The 25620-nt window shown below is 40.0% G+C and overlaps 1 protein-coding gene across 1 annotated transcript in view; it reads left to right on the forward strand.

Moving 5' to 3' along the window:
• Positions 1-25620, forward strand: part of tafa3a (TAFA chemokine like family member 3a) — an 87301-nt gene that overhangs the window by 44797 nt on the left and 16884 nt on the right. The window contains exon 2 of the mRNA XM_044023180.1: positions 842-954. Coding sequence (XP_043879115.1) covers positions 843-954 — 112 coding nt within the window. The 5' untranslated portion in view covers position 842. The remainder of the gene's footprint in view (positions 1-841; positions 955-25620) is intronic.

Genomic DNA, 25620 nt, shown 5'->3' on the forward strand with positions numbered 1-25620 from the left:
GTGATATGTGACTGGTTTCTCACGAGAGAGGAGGCCAGCTCTGTTGGCAGTCAGATGAGCCACTGATTGCATTGCTTGTTTCGCTCTCCACGGGGGCCTCTGGGATGGTGATGGAGAGAATTACTGAACAACAGCTCAACTGAAAGTACAAGAAGATTACCGAGCAGAGCACATTAAGACAGACCACACAAACAGCATTACTCACCTCCCAGGTAGCAGGCTTGACAACAAGTGGGCGAGCCGAGACAGAGAGTGTAAACAGTCTTCATTTGTTCTGTTTCAAGAGCTAAATTGGTCTTATAAATTGCAGTGTGTTTATGGCTCATAAAATTATTGTTGAATGTGTCTGCAAGATACCTGCACTGCATGCAGTGCATGCCATTATAATTACACATGAATGCAGTCTAAGACTTTGTTTAATCGGCATGCAATATATCACGTGAATGATGTATCATTTTAATGATGTGTTTTGTCAACTTGACCCAGAAAATTAACACAGATTTACCTTGCTGCTTGTGTGCAAGCTAAAATATTGCTGTTACGTGGCCAAAAGAACCAAAGGACAAAAGGACCAGATAAATAACCATTCATGCGTACATTCACTCCAACACTCAGTGTGGAGTCTCCATTAACTTAACCCTAACCACCATGTCCTTGGACTGTGGGAGGAAGAAGGAGTACCTAGAGAAAACCCACACATATGGGGAAAAATGTCAACAACTGACATAAGGAACCCACTTAAACTGTGTCTTACTGCTAAATGTTTACTTGTCATAAGTAGCTGCTCCAGTCTTTATGTGAAGTGAAAAATTCCTAATTCTTTTCTTTACTGTTTTTCCAGAATGCGGAAGAGGGACCTGCAGAATATGTGCAGAAAGGCGCTGCTGCTGACCATCTGTATGATGTCTCTCTGGGGACAACTGACCAGTGCATCATCGCACAGAAGCCACATAGGTACAATACGGTTTCCTTGATAAAATATTTTGCATTTTGCAACACAAAGTCTGCAGCAGGTGATCACAATTATGCACATATTTTTATCCTGATACTGAAGCTTGTAATAATTGATGGTTAAATATAAAATCACATACCTTCAGCTCCACATGACTGCACATGGAGTGACACGTTTTAAGTCACGACTGAGTAGGCACGATGGAAGAAGCTCACATTTATCAAGAAACTGGTGCAGATTCACATGCGGAAATCAGTGCACGCCACGTCTCGCATGTGATTCATGAAATGTGTGCATCCCACCCAAATTTCCCAGCATTTATGGCTTTGAGACCTCACCCCCTGAGTTTACGACACTGAGATGTGGAATACGATCAAGGAGAGAGGCTTCAGAAGGAAGGAAGGAATTTCCAAAATAACAAGGTGATTCTGTTTGTCAGCCTTAAAAGGGGGATCAAAGGAAGTCAGAAAGCAACAGTGTGGAGCAAAATCACCGCAGCGCTCGACAGCGATGGTGTTGACAAGAGAAGTTCAGCTGAGTTTTTAATATTTAATTTATCCATTCGTGGTGTTGCACAAGTTGTCATATATCAAAGCGTATTGCTTGATCGGACCTCAAAATTGCCAGCAAAAAGCATGTTGTTGCACTTCAGCCAGACCTAAGCCTGTCACTGACCCAGACTGAGACAGCGCTGAGGGCAGGGGGTGTCCTTCACTGTCACACAGCACAGACGCACCCTCTCTGTCTGAGATGATGGCCTCATTCACAAGAAACACACATCTGCAGAGTGGGAATAATTTGAATATAATATATATTATAACTTATATATAACTTATATATATAACTTATTATATATTATAACACCGCTCCTTAGCAGCATAGACATTTCTTTCTTTTTAATCAGACGAAAGACTTGAGCCAGTGCTCATTCCTCAGCTGAACAAACCAGCTCCACAGAGCCAGGTGACGAGAGAAGGGTTATGTTCCCCTTAATCTACAGCCAAGACCCTGTTGATCTTGATTACCTAAATGATGTTACACACCTTTTCAGCTCTTTACAGCATGGTTCTACCCACTGCCTACACACACAGCCCCCTGCCCTTTAGCAGCTCGATACAATGCAATTGTGCACTGAAAAAATGTAAACGTGTAAATATTAATTGCTAGCAATTTTAAGAAAAAAGAAAAGAAATCCTGTGCAGAATATCTTGCTGTATATTATTATTACTGTTGTACTTATAACAAACAATAACAAAATTCAGCATTTTACATGCAATATCAAATGTAACTAAGTCTGGGAACCTTTGTGTGGATGGACATTGTACTGGTATGATCTAATAACAATTATCCTCGCCATCACACACTGCACTGTGAGTCCATGGTGATTTCAATCTTGCGTCATTGGAAATTAGTATCCACCCACTTTTGTGGTGTATGAACATTTGTGAAAAACCTAATGCTGCCTCCCATAACTTCGATAATTACAGACCGATGAACAACATCTCAAAAGTACCTGAAAAAACTGGTCCATTCTCATCTTTCCAATAACTATCTATGTTCTGCCCTTCCCACAGCACAAAACCAAAATTACGTATCATTGGTTAATGGCAGCTGATTCTAGACTCTATTTCCCATACCATCCTGCTCTACAATCACTTTGTTCAACTCAGAAACTACACATCACAGCACTCCCCAGTCATTTCCAGTGTTCCTCAGGGCTCTGTCCCGGGTACAGTTCATTTCATCCTCTACCTGGTAATATTTTCAGAAAATGTGAGTGAAATGGCACAGACACACAGGCGCATCCTTCAGATCTCAACACTGAGGTTACAGTAACCATATGGGCTGCTGTTCTCTCTTTTTCCACCTCCATTAGTAAACTGTTGTACTGCCTCTTCAGCTGGGAATCAAAATAATGAGCAAAGTGTTTTACACATTATTGCCAACACTACATATCGTCTTGAATTTAACAGAGCAATTATTTGTGTCTCAGCTGCACATCGCGTGAGACTGTGCACTCCTGTCTCATCACAATCATCTTCTGAGGCTTGTTCTTAACTCCAAACCTGACGTTGGCTCATTATTATTATTATTATTATTGTTAATAATAATAAAGTTCCTTGAGTTTTTTTTTCTTTTAAACACTGCTTTTTCAGCTTTGACGTTTTATTAGGCATTTCTTTATTCTCCATTCTGTCTCCCCTGTTTTGCCCAATCAGCCTAACCAGTGCACCAAGAATGCGCACGAGCAGCTCCATCTCCATCTCCATCTCCTCAGCAGGGAATTGTTCACTCCTGCATTCACCATTTAAATAGCAGTGCAGCAAGCACAGGCGCGGGTGGAGTTAAAAAGGAATGGCAAGCAAAATTCTGAGTGGCTTCACTGATGTTACAGCAGAAACATATCCACAAATAATGTAGACAACAAATACAACCCCTCGACACCTTGCGCACTGTAGATTTAAATGGGGTCCTTAAAGATGCAGCAGTCTTAAACCTTTTAATTTCTGTAATTTTAGTAAACTTTAAAATCATGTATTGTGTTCTGTATTAGTTACAATTAAGCTGCACCAACAGCATCCTGTATAAATTCATTCATGAGTCACAGTATGTCACATGTGCTGGCAACATTAACTTCACTGAGATTTGCAAATGAAACTGAAACAATTGGCTGATCTTTCTCGCCGTCTCCTCTCATTGGCAAAAAATATGCACATGGGAATTCAACTATTAAGCCGTCAGCAAGTCAGGCATCTCGGGGAAGGTATACCAGTACAGTATGTGTGTGGGTTCATTTTTGTGTTTGTGTGTGACATGGGACAAAATGATTTCCATTAATGGAAAGATGGCCTGATCCCTGGGCGTAGCAGAAACTGTGACTACACATTGAAGTAATGAGCCTTACGCCACTGGAAGACTAATGGCACTCAATTCAGGGAAATATCTCCTTTTTAGCTGAAAACAAAACAAACTTTGAAAGAGCATCAAATCTCATTACATGACAAATTACTCACAAACAGGGACATTGTATGTTATATGTATCTTATTAGGTGTGTTCCAATTTAATTAAAACATTTATTTATTAAATTAATACAATTAATATATGTATTAGAGTATAATATTGTATTAGTCTACATTTCCTTTAAATTATCCTGATGGCACCTCCGCATCTAATTTTATTTTGCTTTGCCCCAGACTATACTCGAAACTCAGTATGTAGAATATAATGTCTGCTATGTTGTTGCCTTCATGTATCGTATATATATATATATATATATAGTGATGCTGTGCTCTGTGTACATATAGTATACTTTATGTTATGGGATTTGGGACACATACAATATACATACAGTGAAAAATAAAACTATATTTCAAACGCTGTTTTGATGCCTTTGGCTTTGGCGATGGAGTGCGATGAGCAGATTGTGCACTAATTGTATGCGGTGCTTGTTCAAATACCCATCTCCTGCAAATTTCAACATGCTGTGGTGTTTTTTTAAGCCAGAACTCAAATGTCTTCTGATGCTTACTAGGAAGGACCGTACTATATCAGTATGCAAGTTAAAGGATTTAATTCAAATAAATGCATCGGATGTTGAGTGCAGGGACTTAGGTGGATATTAGTCTGGAGGTTAGAGGGGGGACGTAGATCGGGTGAAGTGAGACTTTCTGAGTGGGGTATTTTTCTCAGCGTTGTTCAACCTTAGCTGATCACAGAACCCCCAGAAGATGAATGAGATGTGAAAGAGGTGTGCACATACTGATGAGAAAGGAATGGGGAATGAAGAAATGTACTGTACGTGAAGATGAGCAGAGTGAAGGATGAGGTAGGAGGGAGGGGAAGGGAAGGTCAACAGAGCATCACAGGTTAACCAGGTAACCCGTGCAAGTCACAAGAAACACGAGGTTCCTTGCCTGTTAGTCAGAGAGAGTGAGGGAAATGAAACAAACAAACACGAGTATGAAACTGATGAAGATGAACCGTGTAGGGAAAATCCTACATGGAATGAACCATCGTCTTCCTACACATATAAGGAAGAGAGAGAACGGAGAGAGAACGGACAGAGAGAGAGGAGAGAGAAAAGATGGGCGGCAGTTTTATTGTTTAAACATGTTATAATAATGCATGCATGTTTGTGGTTTATAACCTGTTAGTTCTGTGACACAAGCTCTCTCTCTCTCTCTCTCTCTCTCTCTCTGTGTCATACAACTCAAAAATCCAAACTATACCTTTACTCCCCCAGCACCTATGATCGGAGTCTGTTATTATTTATATTTATTATATTTGAATGGCCTTTTTATCCACTGTAACTCATCATTCTTGGAGTATACAGCATCATGTTTACTTTTCACCCTCTCATCTAATCAATACATGTAATATTTCCTGAATGTATTTGACGATTGCACTGTAGACTGACTGTGGACTATAGTAAGTCCCACTCGTTTGACTGCAAACATGTTGGACAGACCATTTAATCTTCAGGCTAACGTGACTCTCTCTCTTTGGTTTTGCATTTGTCCCTGCTTATTTTGTATGTGCGCTTATTCCTTTGATTTATTAGGTGAGAGAGAGAGGGGGAGAGACATTCTACACTAGTCCCCTGGCCCCATTCGCCGTGTGCTGCACTGACGCTTAGGTAATCACGCAGCCTGTCCCTGAGCTACAGAGGTCAGATCAAGGTGGACCCAATAAACAAACCTCTTTAGCCCTTCTGTGTATTGAGGTGGGGGCTTCGCCAAAGCAATTGAACCTTTCACCATAGCCTGACTGGAGCATGCTGGGCTTGCAGCATGCACACATAACCCCTGTAATAAGACCACTGCATCCCCTGGAGCACCATCTACATTCATTAGCTAGTCATGAAAGAGTGGTGATGGAGAGACTGTACAAGAGGAGAGTGGTCTGATGAGACAGTTAGCAAATACAATTACAGGTACTTTGCCCATGTAGTTCGGGCACACTAGGGCCCGCGGAGTGCTTGGGGGATGGGGTTGGACCCTGGCGGGGGGGTTGATCCCCCCTGGGGCCTGCGCTCTGGGGGGGGCGGGGCAATGTCTGCCAGCAGTGGTGTGTTCGTGCCACATCTTCCCCCTCCATTTTAACTGCACACTAGATACCAACATACCTCTTATCACACATCACACACACATGCACACAACACCAAATCATTCACTGGTAGGCTGGGGCAGGGGGTGGTGGTGAGTGGTCTCATGGGTGCCCGATTCCTGCTCACCCCTCAGCCGTGTTGGGGCTGGCAGTCTGGGTGGGGGCGACTGTAGTGGCCGGGGGGCATCACTGGACGTGGGGAATCTGGTCCCGTACGCTGGGCCTGGGGGGTGTCCGGGTAGCATAGCAGCTCCCTGAAGGTGCCGTGGTGGGCGGCGGTCTGCCTACCCGGTGGGGTCACCGGTGGGCATCAGCACTCTTGTATGTTTGGTGGCAAGCCCTTAGGCCTCTGACCCCCGAGCCGGTCCAGGGATGCTTGGCGACCTAGGCACCTGGATCATTACCGGCCTGCAACTGGGGATTGGCCGGGCACTGGGTCTGTCCGATACCACAAGGCATGCAGTCAACCATATTACATGTCCTAGGTACTGGGCAGGACGGATTAAATAAATAAAAAACAAAAAACTTTGCCCGTGCAGTTTGTTTAGGTCTTGTAGATAGGATTTAGACTGACGATGATGCAACCAGGTCTAAACTCATTCTGTAACTCATTCTGTCTCATAAAACCCTCCCCACCAAAAAAAAAAAATCAAGCTCTCTGTGGTTCATTGGTCATTGTCTGTAATGGCATCTGCTAAAATGTGGTTAGTATTAAATCAGGCACACTTTCCCCACCAAGGCCTTTTGATGCTCCACCATAATGATATAAAAATGGTCTCAGCAGTGTCGTGAACTTGTGGTACATTTTTAAATATAAGATAACTCAAAAATTCAGTATACACTGCTCGAATCAAGGTCCTTTTCTTTATTCACGCACACAAGGGGACATGCAGCCATATTAATGAGATGAAACTATGCAGTGGCTCTCATTTGAATTCAGTGGAATATTTCCATATTTGCTTATGGTAGAGACTTTCTAAAAACGGTGTGATGCATTCTAATAGCTCGTCCTCAAGCTGATTTTCATGCTTCAGGGGATTTTTTTCTTCCTATTCTGTCTAAATTGGCTTTACCTTCTCCCCCCTCTCCACTGTTTTACTTTAGGATTCTCCAGAGCTCAAGACAATGGTAAAATCAAAAACCAGTGACATTGTTAATACATTTAAATTCTTTAATGCTTAATAAACTTTTAAAAATAAAATATAGTTGTATTTATACATGTAATACAATGTGTTCATTTTCATTCATTGTTCATTTTTGTTTTGAGTGTGCAGTACAGAAATGTCTAACAGACATTTCTATTTTATCAAAAATAAAAGTCTATTTGATACTAAATAGTATAATTGTCTTAAGTGAGTGTACTCACATTTACGCATTTATTCACTGCAGAACAAACTTTTGGTTTTATGGGCATAAATTCAAATGTAGAAAGAATTTGTTGGAAGGTTTTGATCCTAACCCACTGGACCCATGCACACTTTGTACATTTCCCACCTCATTATTTCATCAGGGGCTTTGGTGCATGTGTTCCTCCAGTTTACCGACCCAGGACACAAAATATATTCTGTATGTGGATCTCTGTTGTTATGTGATAGCATACACATCAGCTTGCATGCTCAGACAGCAGGTCAGTGTGGAACCCATGCCCTGGGAAAGCATGACATTATACCAAACAGCGGCAGAGCAGGTCACCCCCACCCTGGGGATGTGCTGGGATGCTGCAGGCAAGCATTCGACCTGACATTTGGAGAGCAGATGGACGACACTTTGGCTGCCCGAGACAGCAAGTAGAGGGAGATTGAGATGGAGATGTTAGGCTGTTTGAGATGGGCTGCAGGGATGATAGGGGTCAGATTGTCCCATCTCCTGGTGGCAGCTATAGAGATTAGAAAACCATCAAACGTCCTCTGCTATACACATCTGAATGGCAGCTGTATAGATGAGTCATGAGTGGTTGCGTGTGGCCTTGGTTGTATCCTCTCTATATGCGATTTGTAGCCAAAAGATGGGAGCAGGGGGAGAGTGGATGTGTTAAGAGAATTTCAATAGGTTCACTGTATTCACACACTTGGCATATACTGTAGGTTTTGTCATAGAAAAGAACATCTAATAAATGCAGAGGCAGAAAACTGAGAATTTTAGTTTCCATAGATCACGTTGTCGGAGATGATAACAGTGCCCTCAAGTAAAGTGTCAAGAAAAAGGAATGGACTGATGAAAGATGGTCTGTTGTTAACATCAGTTATTGACATTGTTGTTTTGCTTTGACCCAGTGAACATAAGACATCTGACCTTGTCTACGATTGTGCAGCGCACAATTTATGACCATGTCTGGCCTGAGCATGTGTGGATGATGGAGGCTGCCTGCACATGTGAAAGACACAAATATGCAATATTATGTTAGTGTATTGTATTCATAAAGCATTCCTAAAATGTACTTTTATTAAACATACCCCTCCTCCATTAACCCTTTCCCAAGCATGTCTGGTATCTGTATGCTGGCAATTTGATGTTTTTCTTCTTCGTTGGCAACACACCTGCATCTTCTAATGGCCGTGTTTGTCTGGTTTGTCTGTTTGGGCTAGGAATACGATAGCCACGTCTGTAAAGCAAGGTTTTGCCTTAATGATTTAAAAGGCTTATATTGTGAAGGCAATGAAAAACAAATAAGTTATACTATATACCTATATTTATATGTTCAATTTCTGCTAATCAATCCTAGAAATGGTTACATGCTGGACCTTGAAAGTAACACAATATAGGATTTCAAACATGGCAACTAAATGCCTAAACCTAACACTTAATTAATCTAAATCTAACCTATATCTAAACCTAATTCTACAACTAACCCTAAAACCAAATCATAACCCTGTAAAAGTCCATTAAAGTCATTGTTATGTCAAAATGTCCTCACAAAAACAGGTTCAAATCAAAATGTGTCCTCACAGCCGACTACACACACACACACGCACAAAGCAGTGTTTATTAGTGATTAGAAACTGTTGTAATGCAACATCGTGATTCTCAGTCTTAACACTGACTGGGACGACAGTAGAATCTGCTTCTGTGTGTCTCTGCAGCACAGAAGATCCACACTGTGTCAGAATCAGATATGCCAGCAGTTGTCCATCTCCATTTCCTCTCAAATTACAGCTCACATGTAGAACCATTATCTCGCACCATTTATGAGTTACCTCTAGCCATTGTAAAACTCAAAGAAATGAGGATACATATATATATATTTTGGATTTTGATAGAAATCGGAGGAGAGCCCGGTGATAGCGATTTGAGTTGATGAATGCAATTAGTGGTTGAGTGCTAACAGCATGGCGGTAATTGGTTCTTCCAAACTAAAAGCCTGCCCTTACCCAGCAATTAGAGCAACCTCCTTTAAAGTTAGTCAATTGTATTGCTGTTAATGGTCTATGCTCGGTTGAAGCTTAACATGAGGAGGTACAGTGCTTTCAAATTTGCCACAGCTTAGTTTTTTTATCCTGGGGTTTCTGTGCCCTGCTGAAACTTGTGTTGAATGTGTTGAAGAACTTTTGGGGAGATTTATTTATCGGTGCTTCACTACTACGCAACACTGTCACAGGGCTGTCTTTCAGTACATCAGTTATTGCAGAATAACTGCATCATGATACTATTCTTATTGTGGACCGTGTGTTGCATGTTGTGTAGCATTGCGTTTGCCTGCAATTCTCACCCAGTGTGAACTAACAGCAGTACCCAAAAAACTAAACAATGAGTTGTAAGATGCTGAATTGGGTGATCTCAAAGATTGCACACCATTGATCTGTTATATTATTAATAGCTGCTTCATTAAACATTTGGTCAATTTATTGATTTTGTCATCTTTCAGATGTGCATGGAAACACATTTATAATTCATAATGTCATCACTGAAATCTGTAAATTCCTCCAAGGGATTTTCTTTTCTTTCTTGCTTGTTGCTCTGCTGTTATCGACACAAGTGATGACTCAAACAGCAGCTGTCTGTATATTTGTGTATTACTTCAAAATGTCCAAGAACATGTCAGAAAAGTTTCATGCCCTCCCTAAACGCTAACTCCCTTTACTTACGACTACAAATTGTAGTCCCCGATCGGGAATTACATAATCCTAACAGACATTTACGGGTGCTCATTCGTATTCAGGTGATGTTTGGGTAGAAAGTGGAAGGCAAACTCGTCAGTTGTTCAGCCTTGAGTACAGTTTTCTCTTTTCTTTTAAAGTAATTCTAAGCTATGGCCTGATGGTTATTCACCAGTCTGGATGCTGACTGAATCAAGTGAAATATAAGCTTCTAAAATGCAGTCTATCAATTGCTTACCTCCGTCTTCCAGCTGCGCTCCATGACTTTTTGCCTTCTGGCTCACATCTCCCCACGAATAAAGTGCAGTGCAGAGTGTCCATATCAGACCATAAAAATGGCAACTGAGCCTCAGCATCAAGTTTATGTGAATGGACTGGAGCATAAAATGTAATGGGTGGAACCATTGGACTTCTAGTGAAATGGCTTTTTTAAAAGGTTTGTCGACATATTTTTCAGCAAGATGGTCTATTAAAAAGGGGAACATATATACTGAGCTGTCAGTGACTGGACAGGTCAGACGCTCCTTAATAGTGTCCTAAGGCAGCCTGCAATTCAACATGGGGATCAGTGCCGGTGGCCGCCGCACCACTAATGAGATAATATTGTTTTCTAGGGCAAGGGTTGATTCAGAGCCACTGGTTAAATATACCTCTCTGTTACCAGCATTGTTAATGTGATTACATGACAGCTTGATGTAGAGGAGAAGGATCTCTGATGCTCGGCTATGAGTAATTTAAGTGGACCATTCTTCAAATATTCTTTCTAGACTCCGCTTCTCGCTCTACTTTTACCACAGTCTGTTGTCTCCTCCATCTAATGAAGATGGATCTGTCTGCAGCGGAAATCATTGTGGCTCTGTCATTGTTTCAGAGTTGTACAGTTCTTGTGGCAAACCTCACCTCTCCACTTTCAGTTAAACCAGTCCTCTGTTTCGTGACAGTGGGCCTGTCACTCACCTTTTGAAAGGCGTTGGTGGAATCAGCTCGAGATGAAAAAAACAAGGGGATCCAGTTGGCGAGTGGAGATGTCAGCCATTTAGAGCAGACATGACATCCACTTGACAGATAAGCTGCAAGTGTGCATGTCGGATAAGACATCAGAGACAGTGGAGGATCTCTGTCTCCTCTCATGTCTGCCTCTGTGGAGCCCAATGCAGATGTGATGAAGCTGAGCATGGAAGGTTTTGATGACGTTTTTAGAAATACATGAGTTTTATAATATATTTATCAGAACATGTGTATTTTTTGCTCATTATACTAACTTGAATTTTGGTGAAGTTGAATGTAAGCAGCTGAATCTCCCTCACCTCACCCTTCCCCTCCAAATGTGTTGGGAAGCCTATGTAGCCTTCAGTTAACATCAGAACACACACACAAAAGGTTGTGCTCTTCTAAATAATAAAAAAGCATAACTATTTTATATCTGGGTTTCTGTCAAATTAAATCAATTTCATCAGAATTGTACACACTGCACTGAAGTTTTGTTGACTTTTGTACAGCCACTACAACCCTTTTTATAGAAAGTAATGATAATACACAGCCATTTTGCACTGGGAAATACATTTTGTAAGATCAGAACTACTGCAGACAGAGGGGATTATTATTAATCCTTGAAGTTAGAATTTTTGAATATCTTTCCTATTGTACTGAAGTGTTTAATTACTCATTCATTTGACTTTAAGCTTCTGTCCTCCAAGAACTGTTTGTTTGATGGGCATGATTGTTCTGCTGCAATGAATGGACTTTTATCTCAAAATAGAACGTTAGCAGAAGCTAAATGACCAATAGTACTTTTCACTAAAGCATTATCCAGCTGTTGTAAAGTGGTTCATGGGTTTTCCACAAAATGGGCAAAACGTCATAAGTCACAGTCCAAGCTCAGTCAGGAGAAACTCCATAGAGGAATACAATTATTGAACTCTCACTGTTTCACTTCTGGGTGACTCGTAGATTTTGGTACATTCCCTTTCCATCAGGACTGTTTCGCATCTTGCATCTTTGTTTTGTGAAATGTTTTCCTTAAAGTCAATTTGTCTCAAGCTTTATAAAAGTAAATATTGCTTTATAATATTGTTTTGCACTTACCAGCCAGAGAATATCCCCACATCTGAAGGTTCATCCAAATACCTGCAGTGATAACTAGGATGTCACCAACTACATCATAAAATTATGAAAAACAAAACGACATATGGATTGTTTCATTGTTGAAAACGGGTGAATCCATTCTCATGCTCAAATTGACAGAAAACCATATATGATTAAATGGAAAGGACACCATGATCTATATTTTTGGTGACTCTCAGGTTGAGTAACCGTGTTACAACAACACATTCTTCACAGAGGACTTTGAGTCTGTATTCTGCTCCCTGGATTTAATAACTTCAGTAGCCTTTCTATTATAAGGCTGTATGATTCCTTGAGGGACACCAACTGATCAGTCAGTGGCTGCTCTAACATGGTGGCAGCCAGATGAATGGCACTGACATGGACTTGATCTAAACCACTAAAGCTTACACCAGGGAAATGTGAGAGCCCACTCATCTGTCTCTGCATCCCTCCTCTCTGCAGACTGTACTCAGTGAGTAAAAGATTAAAAGTAAAGGAAACCTCTCTTTTCTTGTACTATAAACAGGCCTGTGAGGCTAAAGACTGATGACCCAGCAACATTTTCACTTTATTTTGGTAACTAAAAGTCTCCATGCTGCTCCCTTCTGCTGTTACCTCAAATTTTAAAAATAATACAGCACCACTTACTGCAAGTGAGCAAACTGTATGCTGTTTTGCCAGCATTAGTTTTCCCTCATGCTTTCTCCTGTTATATATTTGAATAAACTGGGACACTAGCAAGAACATTGCCACGCCCTGAAGCCTACCCTGCTTTATTGTTTTAACTTTACAGGAAACCTAAATCTGGTCACTAAGACCCCTGCAGGAACCCCAAGAAAATGTTGTTTTGGTTGTATTTTCCAACAGATTTCTATATATTGTATGTGTATATATATATATGTATATATATATACATATATATATAATTTCCATGACAGTGTCTTTATCTATAATCATTCATCTATAATTTCATATATTTTGCAAAGTAAGGCCCCGAGTTTAGAAAAAAAAGAATAAATTCAATTGATATTTAATTATTTATTTATTTATTTATTTAAGACCCTGTTTTCCACACCAATAAAGTAACCAGGCAAGCTTTGTTTTCTAGTACACTCTTCAAAAGTACCCTTTGCAGTATTTTTATTTTCTATAAACATTTCGTTGTAAGTCTTTCTTGGCATTTGTAATTAGATTTTGTTAATGTATTTTTATAATCCTTGTACTTTGCCCTTTGTTAGCCAAGGAATGTGTTATTCATTATTTTATGTTTACATGAAATTACAGTTTTTATTATAAAGTAATACATAAATAAGTTAATCATATGCTGTGCTTACATCTTCTACGTCAACCCCTATCCCCTACTGTCTTTGGGGTCAGTCCTCAACTTATTTATTGATTCCTCAGTTCTTACCCTTACGGATTACATTTGTTACAGTTCTCTAAGGGCACATCACTAGTGATTCCTACCACATTACACATTACTTCATTGTTGTTGTATGTATGGACTGATAGAGAAAAAGGTCATTGTTGATTCTCGTCCATATTTTGTTAAGAACATATTTTGGTATCACAGCTTTCTGTCCTAAGCCCCTCCTACCAGAGGTGCACAGACACATGACTTACTGCGTTTTTCGGTTGCTTTGCAACATAAGCATTTGTTGCCGATGTGAAGTGTTGTGTACTTGCAGCTGCTTTGTAGAACAGCCAATAGGACCACCCTCTCTCTCAAATGTGATTGGTCAAAGTCTCCTGTCACATGTCACATTTGTCCAAAGCTGAAAACAGAGTCTCTCAGATCATTTAATTTAGATTGTGCTGAAAGGTTAGTATGGCATTGTAGATCAGTAATGACAAAACATGTCACCTACTTCAGATTTCATTTCTTAACCTGAGTAAGTAGGTAAAGTGTAATTATTTATAATTATATCCGATATTCAAAAAGGACAAAAGAATGTGTCAATAGCAAAAATGTCCTTGTGGAGGTACTAATTTCCCTTCAGACTGAACTCCTTCTTCAATGTCTTTTACACATGAGCTTATTTCATGGGTCTTGCTGGTCCTGATTGTCAGCTCAGCAGGTTTACACCTGGGAAGAAATGAGTCAGGCTTTTCTGAATACAGTAATCCATTTAAACACTGGTCTTGTGAGACTTCTCTTCGTGTTTCTTGCTAGAAGAAAGTAATGAATGTTTCATAAGCCAGTACCTCCCTGTGTCTCTGGTGTATTTTCTGCCACATTAAAAGGTGTGTGTGTGTGTGTATATATATACTGTATATATGGCCATTGAATTGTTTTACCCATCTGTTGAAACCCTTCAGGTGGAACTGGGAGTTTTTAAAGAGAGTAAAACAATCAAGTGCTGGAATGAGTCATTGTTAAAAAAAGAAGAAAAAGGTTTTGCACTTGATAGGCTTTACATTTGACTCCAGGTAAACCTCAAAATGTTGGAGGGCCAACAAGAGCACGAGAGCTTCTTTGTCACTGGTGGAGTACTTCAATTGGAATCTGTTAAATTTGCAAGCGATTTTTTTAAAGGCCACATAGACCAGAAGCTCCAATTAATGCTGCATTTGTGTGTGTATCTGCGTCATTACCTCATTTAAGAAACCCTACATTTTTCAGAACAAACAGTTCAGCCACTGCTGAGAAAATAGGGTTTTATTGTTTTCCTGGGCTCTGCGAAGCGGATCGGCACTTCCGTCGGTTGACGTTGTCATCAGTATACCTCACCACTCCTCTCACCATCGTAGCGCCTCCTGGTGCGGGCACTAGCCCGGGCACATCCGGTTGCGTACATTCAACCGCAGAAGAAGAAGAACTACTCTTGTTGTAGCTGCTGAGATGCAGAGCATCCACCGTGCCAGAGGGGGAGCTGTGTATCTGAGAGCTGGCCTATCTATTACGTCACTTCCAGGTACCTGGCCAATCACAGGACAGTGGGAAAGCTCTCGTTGGCTGGCCAATCACAGCACAGTCCACGTTCTGGGGGTGTGATTTTGGTCTGAAACAGCGTGGCTGACGAGAGCGTCAGTGAGGAGATATTTTGATCGGCTCGTTTGCAGCGACTAGTAGGTTTTTAACCATGAAAACAAGTTAATATATGTAAGTAGACCTCCATAACTAACATATATGTGTGATACAAGCATTCAATGTCACCTTTAACACAGGTTCTCAAATGAATGTTGACACTCATCTGATCACACAAAAGGCTTGGAAGGACTAGTTAAAGCAGCTAGTGAGGCTATAGCCAGGAAGCGACAAGTAAGGAGCATTACACATTCCAAATGACTATGTACTGGAGGAAATTATCAGGGGTTGTGAAAGCTGAAATTATTAAAGCTCTGGGAGTTAAAGGAACTCACTAATATCTCTATCATATTAAGTTAACTGACAAACCTTCCTTACCCAAATCTGCCTTACTCTATCAGCACTTAATTTTGCAGGCTCTCTGCTTTGCCTACTAGCTCACAGTGAAGCAAAATAGGCCACATGTCCTTGGGCCAATGTAACACCATTGCAATTCTCTCAAATGCACGGAAGTAGGAATGAACTCATGACTCCTGAAATATTGGCACCAAAGCTACATATTTACTGACATCAAAACCATGCGTGTGAAGGTGCAGAGCCTGGTGATGTTTGCCCAGCTGAAATTCTCAGTGTTTCTTCTTCTTCAAGCTGTCATAATTAACTTCCTTTTCAGCTTCTATTTCAAGCTCACACACTTGCAGTTGAAGGTCATAATCTGTTTTACGCACCCTCGCCTTTTCCTGTGTGCCTAGCTGACGGCAAGCAAGGCGAAACCTTCAGTCTGTGATCAGTACTGGATCCATGGGGCTCTGGGCAGAAAGCCTCAAAATGATGCAGAGTAGCGGGAGGGTTGTCACTCTCAGCCATAGTCCCTGGAGGTGTTACCAGTGCAACCTGTTTAAGCTTATCCTCTCCAGGGGAGGAGATGGCTGACCCAGCTCAAGCAGAATCATCAGAAACTGTAGCCTTTGACTGTAACTCAATTACTACCTCCACATAAATTGGCCGCTGTGGTGTTTAGCATAAAATGCTCAACTTTTACCTGTACAATATGCTGCAGTTACTGTGCATGGGTTATTGTTTGTGGAAACAAGGGTACAATTTGAATCCTTACTCATTCATTGGGTGTCTCTATTGAATGGCCTAACAGTCACAGCCTGGCTGTTTTCACTGTTCTGATCTGCCTCTGCATTTGTTGACTGAAAAAGGCTGGTTGACAGTACGCTGCGCGAGGCCAGGCTGAAACAGAAAATACACATTGTATGTTTTGCCCTCATGTCCTTCTGTGGTGAAAGCTGACAGAAGCGGGACTTGTTGCGTCACGCCCCAGTGGAGAGAAGAAGTTTGCTTGCTGTCAGGCTGATACATCCACTCATATCAACAAAGCAGTTGAGAAGTAGCGTTTGATTTGACGTTAATTCGACTGAACATCTTTCAGTGCGACCTCCCGTCACCGTTCTGTGTGTCAAGTGGCCTTGTTTAATCTCTGCACTTGATTAGTTCTGTTTTATAACTGATGTGCTGATTCAACGTTTCTTTTCATCCAAGCAATTTCAACTCTCTGAGCAGAAGCCGGGCTGTTTGTAAGTCCTCAGATGATTGTTGTGTCACCTAATCGTTGGTTTTCCATGCATTGATTCCTCTCTGTGTTTTAGCAGCTAATAAACAAATTAGCCGATCAGTCTTTTAAAGCGTTTTATGTGATTTAATCAGCATCAACACTGAATGTTAAAAAAAATTAATAGAAATAAAGAAGCACAAGCTTTCCTTGTGTCTGAGGTAATATAACTTTTAATGCTATACCTTTTACCCAGGATCCATACTTTGTCTAAACACCATTTCTTGTTAAGGAACTAACATGACAAACATTCATCCAAAATCAAGATGTTATTTTTCTTCTAAAAATATTAAAAAAACAAGAATAAATCAAACAATTATGAGAATTATAATGCAACATTGGGGCCACACGGTTGGTGTCATGGTTAGCACTCTTGCCTTTGCAGCAAGAAAAGAAAGGGCCTTTCTGCATGGAGTTTGCATGTTCTTCCTGTGTGTGCGTGGGTTTTCTCCGGGTTCTCCGGCTTGGTTGTTTGTCTCTATATGCTCCAGGGTGTACTCTGCCTATCGCCCTATGTCAGATGACATTGGCACAGCTCCCCCCTGCAACCCTCATGTGGATGATAAAGCGGTAGAAGATGGATGGCTAGATAATGCAAAATCACTGGAGCCCACCCACCTCCATTAATTGACAAACCTGCCTGCAGTCCAATATTACTGAGAGTGGGGGAGCGGCATAAACCCACCTTCAAATGTGGTTTCTAAGTGACAAAACGATCACTTATTCGACCATGCCTAAATAATGGCAAGTTCAGCCCCTATTTCCTATTTCAGGAAAGTTACACGCTGATAGGATGCCATTCAGCATTAAAACAATGGACGACTGGGATTAAACCTGAATGGCAGTACAATCTTCTGTGATGTTGTAAGGCCTGCCAGCAGTATTCTACATACTGTAGATTGAAAGTCAGAGATGAGTGATCATTGAGCAGACAAGGCAGTAACAAGGTACAATTGTAGATCCTTTGACAGCAGTGAAAGAAAGCTGGTGCTGGCACCAGATTTTTGCAGTGAGTACAGCTAGGATTGGCAACTAGATTCATCTTTAACATTTAATAAGTGCAGGTCCCGCTCAAGTTAGACAATATAGTTTTCCATTCAGGTGTCAAACTGTAGCTGCCAAGTTTCATCTGCTGTTGATAGTGTGAGGTATGTTGGCAGCACCAACTTTGTTGTTTTTATGTCACATCATGTGATCATTGCCAGTTAGATTGGAATGATGTGACTGAAAGTTCATATATCAGCACGCTGTCAATGAGTTTAACTCATACATGTGTTAATAGACCTTTTTCACAGCAGACATTTCACAACATGAATTAGTTGGACAAACACAGGGTTTACAATAACTTTAATAAGGGTTCCACCCAGGTTTTAAGGGAGACAGTGTTGTGCTACTGTTCAAGTGTAAGGGTAGGTCACACTAAGTACTTGACACCTGTAGTTGTTTAGTTTTTAAAAAAAGAAAAATGTTTCAAATTGGCAATGGCCTGTATATTTTCCAATAAAGAGAGAAATGATTATACCGTATTATTTTATATATTTTATGCGCAAATCCACTCATTCATATGATGCATTCACAAAGACCCATTCTAGAAAACTCCATAAGTGGAGAAATATTCTACCCTTACCTAGTGTACTGCAGAGTACAGCATCATTAAACATCATGAATTGAAATGTGACATTTGAAAAAGGTGAAAGTCAGCATATTGATTTGAAAGTTAAAGTTATTTCATAATAGAGATGTCTGAACCCAACACCTTTCTGTGTTTTTTTTGCACATACATTTATACATAGTTGGTTATGATGCTCCTTTATCAGATTCAAATGAGTGTGCCTCTGCATGATAGTAATCATAATAGTAATCTTTATGTCTACAGTATGCCAGTGGACCTCAGAGTCCCGGTCTTTATATACATGCAATGACCTTTTTGGAGAGCACAAACAAATTAGGGACAGCCACACATCCTGAGACTGCTTCTTCAAGGTTGTAACTTTTATTCTTGCATCCCCTTGATGGACCTAAATATCAGGGAGAGAAATGTAGGTGGTAGAAGTATCATAAAAACAGAAAGTTGATTCTGTTTGAGAGATTCCTCACTCTTTGGGTCATCCACACTTTTATGACATGCAACAAAAGGAAAAAAAGTCTTGTCCTCTTGCACAGACATCCCCCACAATGGTCCTTTTTCTATTTTTTACCTGTTGCCCAATGCTCCCACATGAGCCCATAAAAGATTTAAGACAACATAGTGGCACAAACATGATAGAAGTTGTCTTTTTGGCAAAAGAAAGGTGAATATATAATGCCTTTTTGTAAGGGAAATCTTCTGGAGGCTTTGCCGCAAGTCTGAAGCTATTCTGTCAGCAGCTGTTGCAGTGATATGGGAACACTAAAATACACTGATAAAATCTGGTGGAAAAAAAAAAGTCAGGCGTTTTTCACTGCAGATGTTTTGATATGTCAGAGTCAGAGAAGCACAGATGGAAATAAATAATGTCTGAATTCCATTTAGCTGCTTCAGATTTACTGTTTTGATGTTGTGCATGCTGGTTTACTGTAGTGCCAGTCCCTTGAAACTAACAAATCCAAAGTCAGTGGTGCATGTCGCTTTTCCTTCTTATTTTTTTTGCCTTGCATTGACATGTCTGAAGTGAGAAAGTGTGTAGTTTGTCAAGACATTGTGTAGAGTTGGCTACAGACAGAAATACATTGAAAAAGGCTACCAATGACAGTTTTTTAAGAATTCCTAATCTAAACACATTTCTGTAGAAAATTACACCACAATTTATGATTGTTATAGAGAGAGTTTAAACAGGAACAATGTTGAATGTGAAGATGGAACCAGTGAAGATGAGCTCAGTCCATACAGAAAAAGGGTCACCAACAAGGGCCAGAATTATATCATGAAAAATACTTTGGGGGCCAGACATTCAAATAAAAGGTACTTTTTGGCCTAAAAAAAAGTTTTGATATTAACATGTTTTTTTTTTTACAAAATGAAGTAATTTGACAGAGAAGTCTAATGTTAAATGAACATTAAGTTTGTCCTAATTTTTTGAATGTAAACAAAGCTTGCTTCTTTATTACACTATAAAGACTGGCTAGCCTCTGTTAAAATGTCTATCAGCATCTCTTAAATTGATTAATTAATAGCTGAATTTTAATATTGGCCTCATGGTGGTGATCAAACAGGATATAGGTATTCTTACCAACTGACATCCATCCATCTTATACTGCTTTATCGCGGAGGTCGCTGGTGTATGCCCCAGCTGACATATAAGGTGAAAGGCGGGGTACACCCTGCACATGTATGCTTATAATAAAACACACGTGATGAGCTGATACTTGCCCCTGTGTTGTCTATTTTAGGCTTTGTCATCATGAAATAGCACATATGATCTTGTTAGAGACAGTAACACACTGTTGTAGAGAAGTGTTAATTGGGTTTTACAAGTTGTACCTGATGTGATCCGACTTTATCTATACTGCAGATAATTGAATTGCATTGACATTATGGTGTTAAAGCACATGGGAAAAAGGTTGAAAAGGGTTTGCAAATGTGACGTTAATTGCTCTGGCTTTTTGGATGTTAAGTCATAGATCAGCTTAATCCGTTTTGTACTTTGGTGTTATTATATTGTCTTCTTGCATGTTTTCTATCACATGCGACCATAGGACAATTTTAGCTGTCAATCACACAATGTCCAGGCCCCAATCCATGCCACCATGTCTGATTTTCTATATGACTCTGAATGGAGCCATGATTTACAAAATGTACATCAAGCTGTTTTGAAGAAGAACTCCCCAGGAAAAAGTTGATGTCTTAAATTAAGTGAGTATAAGGTTATTTTCTTGAATATGTAATTATTAACTTATATACAAAATAACATCTGACATTGTTCCTGTCACATCCATTTTTATTCATGGTATTCAGTGATGGCCGCGTGTTTCCTGTTTATTGTGCACTAATGTCTCGTTTCAGGTAGCTTCACTTCCTGTTCTGTGTCCCGCCTGTAATCAGCGCCTGCCCCGTCCTAATGTTTTTCACCTGTTCCCAGTTGTCTTACCCCCTGTCTGTGTATATAAACCCCTTCCCTTGCGCTCCTAAGCTGTCAGTTCATTGGAGTGTTGTGCGTCCAGTGTTCCAGCCTTTTCTCTTCTTGTGTGTTTATGACACAAATTGGTTTGTGGACTTTGAATGTTGTCTTTCACCTTTTGGACCTGATTTAACTCTTTTGTGCATTTGAGTCCTTCCTCTTTGACCCAGTTTTGTGACAGTTCCACATCAATTGAAAAATGAAATGAAATTGGCATGCAACGATTTTGTACTTGATTAGCCATTTGAGGCTGATATACAGCCAGTCATGCTGCTGACAGTTGGAATAGTACTTGACATCAATTGTTAGGTTGCTGAAAAATGGTAACAAGACCAGTGGTTTTGTTCCAAACCTGTGTGGTTGTTCCCGTGATAAGGACAATGTTCTTTAGTGGAGGATTGCATGTGCAGATCTGTCCCATATGTTTGTCCCGGGTTTGGACCTGCCATTTGTGAATGAGGGAATAAAGCACACCCAAATTTTTATGAAAATGTGTGTGAGGGAATTTGGCACAGATCCCCTTCAAATATACCAAATAGCTGACCTGACTGACTTTGGAAGTTAAGTCAGTTTTTAGAAGCAAATATCAAACTTTAAAAAAGAAGAAAGAAAAAAAAGTGTATACATACATATATGTATGTATATATATGTACAATGACAATGATCATATGTATATTGTATATATATGTATATTGTATAATGTAACCTGTATAGCTACATTTATGTAATGTCGATGGATATAAAAGAGAGAGAATGACAGAGAGAGAAAGAAAGACATGTGGCCTTGGTAACCATTGAAGACAGGTTTTTTTTTTAATATAAATAAACTCATGGAAAGTGGTTTCCTATTTTCCTATCTGCATTTATTCAAATTCACAAACTCCTGCATGACACATATGCTGCTAAGTCAAAAGAGAGTGCAGTGGGCAATGTGACAAGTATAATAAGCAAATTGAAAGGAGAGTGCAACTGTCAGCTCTTCCTTCTTTGAGCTGGAGGATGCACACGTTGCACACTATTATTTATAAATGCCCTCTACCCTCATAAAACTAATGATGGGTTTATGTTTTCTGCTTTTAGAAGCTCCACACCATTTACCGCCACTGAATGCACAGTGTACTGTGTAATTCAATGCTTGATACACAGTAGTTTATATAAATCGAATAACTGATGGCCTGTCATAAACATAGCCTTCTGCCTGTTAGAATTAAATAACACTATTTGAATTTAGCTTATTCTTTTACACTTGCACAAGAGTCATACACTCGTTTCAACACTTAAACACACTTGGTGATATGTTTTTTGAAGTTCATGTTCTACTTTGTTCACTTAAGCAGTAATTAACAAAATGTAATTTAAATTACACAGGTTCGATTACAGTATACAATACAATAATAACAACTCATAATAGTAAAACAGTGATTTCCAAATGCTGAGTCAGGACCCACACATATGTTTTGGGTCCCCAAACAAATTTGCAGAATTCCATTCAATTAAATTGCTGATTAGAGAAACACTTGGCGACAGTGGGGAGAAAAAACTCTGGAAGAAATCTCTGGGGTGGTGGTGTTGGTGGGGTTTGCGGTCAATCCCAGCTGACATGGGGCGAAAGGTGGGTCACACCCTGGACAGGTTGCCAGTCCATCGCAGGGCAAACACACAGAGACAAACAAACATTCACTCTCACATTCACACCTACGGTCAATTGACAGTCTCCAGTTGACTGTGGAAGGAGACTGGAGTACATGGGGAAAATCCCCACGCACACAGGGATAAGATTCCTCTGCTCGTCACTCTACGTTGACCTACATTTGCCGTGTTCCGTGGTTGCGCTTGTTTGTTAACAAGTAAAACCAGATACAGATGGGGTGGCTGTGGCTCAGTAGCTAACAGCTATATACATGCCAATGTGTCCCTGGGCTTAAACCCAAATTGCTTCTGGCAGCTTTGTGTGAGAGCACTGCGTATAGATCAGCTGGATGAATGTGTGTGTGGGTGTGGATGGATGAATGTAAAGCACCATCAAGACTATAAAAGCCCTACATAAAAACAGACTGGCAACAAACTGTTTATCACTCCTATTAAATTAGCTGTATTACTGATAATAGTGGATATTGTTTTAATATAACTTACAGTGGGCAGTGGGTCTCTCTCAGAATTTGTGCTGAAGTGGCATTGAGCATAGTAGTTCAGTGTGAACTAGGGCTGCACAGTTAATTGCGAAATAATTTAAAACGCAATATGACTATGCGCAATATCCACGTCGGAAGATTATTTGATGAAAATAAATGTGTGGAAAAAACAACATTAGTATGAAATTCTGCAGTGCTGCAGGAATTCATGGGCCCCAAAACCTTGCTCTCTCCAGATGATAAAACATGTTTTGTTTTTTGGCAGACTGCAAAAACTGTCAAATCATCATGACTTTTACTTTTTTAGAAAGTGTTAAAGTTAAGAACAAATAATAGTTCCTCCAATTATGAGTCATATTGCATCAATAATAGCAATGTGGGGTTTGAGCACATTATGTTTAGGTAAACATATAGGTTTGGTTATTTTTACTTCTCTAAATAAATATTTACAACTTAATAAATAAATAGTACTATAAAGCAATACTTTTCCCAACTAAGACACCTTTTCTTACGGGGTCACCACAGCAGATCATCTCTGCAGGTGACCAGACCATCTTAACCTTTGACTCTCTATCCTGGTCACTCCTCCCCCCCAAAAAGAAATCTCAGCATCTTCAGCTCTGCCATTTTCAGCTCCGCCTCCTGTCTTTTAGACAGTGCCACTGTCACCAACCCATACATCATAGTCTCTGACGACCATCTTGTAGACCTTCCCTTTCTCAAAGACACTAAATAGGTCAATTATATGATAATCACTGTTAAATTCCATACAGTTAAATTACATACAGCGTGGGGATGGATGTGAATGTGTAGTATAAAGCTAAATACTTATTCATATTTACTAATGTACATTACCTTTTCTATACATGCAACAGTATGTATAGGTTATGTTCATGCCATAATGGGACACCCCAAAGCAAATATAATATACAGTAGTAGATGCTAGAATAAAACCTTACTACTAAATACTAAATAAAAAATGGTAACAAATTATTTATGACTTAATATCAGCTTGTAGACAACCCTAGGTTATTTGATGCAAGTGTTTTACGGCCTTTACCGCTGTAATGCTATAGTGAAACTGATGAACTGAGTATCATGTCTGTGCAAATAAAAAGTAAGAACAAGACATTTTCTCTCTTTTTTTCCCCTCTTCAGCTCTGTGAAGGTTTAGGTTTCATGTTGACATTTATCTGTCAGGGATCAATGAATATGATTGTGGCGCTGAGTGCTTTGCTTCAGAATGGTATTGATTGGCTGAAGGATTGGGCCTGATGCCAATTCTAGTTAGCAGTCTCTGTCCTTTCACCTCTCTTTGTCTCTCATCTCTACCTTCTGCTGACACGGGCGCCCGGTGATTCTAACTGATCACATTCCTCCAGCGCTAAAATAGAAAAGTATTGATTACAGATTTGATGGAGCCATGTACACAGCTTTGTGTCTCTCCATACGTGTGTTTTACACTTTACGACCCTGGCGCTCGGTAGGCTGACACGGTACGAAGGGCTGGTTTGTATTATGAACAGGTTGACAGCAGGGTTTCACTAGTGGTTAAACAAACCATTTTACAACCACATAATCAGAGTCTTAATGGTCGTCCCTACAATGACAATATGTCCTTGTGCAACACATTGACCTCTTACCTGCTCAGAGCTGCAGTACTGACGTCAACTTGTATTTGCTTGTTAATGTTTTGACTGAGAGGATGTTAGACGAAACGAATCATCGTGGGCATTGCCACACACTCCTTTGCTACACCCCTAGTTATTATTCTACCAATGTTTGATCTTTGTGAACAGGATGTAACATTGTTATTATTCTGTGTTCTTCATCTAAAAACAGACTGTGTCAAGCAATACTATCAGAGGGAGCAGATGGGGGCACAATGCTTTCATTCTGTTGAACTGCTGATGGACCAGTTTTTTTTGAGCAGTAAAATTCACTTCTGATAGTTTCCATGGGTGCTTCTTTGTGTTTTGCAGTCATACTCCATCCTGTTTTCAGCCGTCTCATTTTACTAGTACAATGTTACTATTGCTTCTGACTGTCTTGACATAAAACGTCCTGTGTGCAGCCTGGGAATGTCCCTGGGCGTCATGAGATCTTAACACTGCTATTTTGAGAAGCACAGAGACGGTAGCATGGGGCTGAGGGCTGAAACTCGGAAACCCATTCGGCAATGGTTGGAATGATTTGTGATTTAAAAGTTACTCAATACACTTTTAAGTGTATTTCTATAGATAAACAAAACAAACAAACTCAGGTGACCAACGTGCTGTCCAAACATTACAAATACAAATTACTGCTTAAACATTTGGACTGTCATGTATAATTTCTACAAACAATCAAATTATGTTCATGTCTGATTCTGAAGATATCACCTAATTGAGGTGACAAGTGCATTGTGTTTTCTGTGACTGATTGATGTAATAAATCACCTTGAACATTAATTACCAGTGACACAGGACAAAGAGAGAGAAAAGGAT

This window comes from Solea senegalensis, linkage group LG4 (assembly GCF_019176455.1).
Source record: "Solea senegalensis isolate Sse05_10M linkage group LG4, IFAPA_SoseM_1, whole genome shotgun sequence".
Lineage (NCBI taxonomy): Eukaryota > Metazoa > Chordata > Actinopteri > Pleuronectiformes > Soleidae > Solea > Solea senegalensis.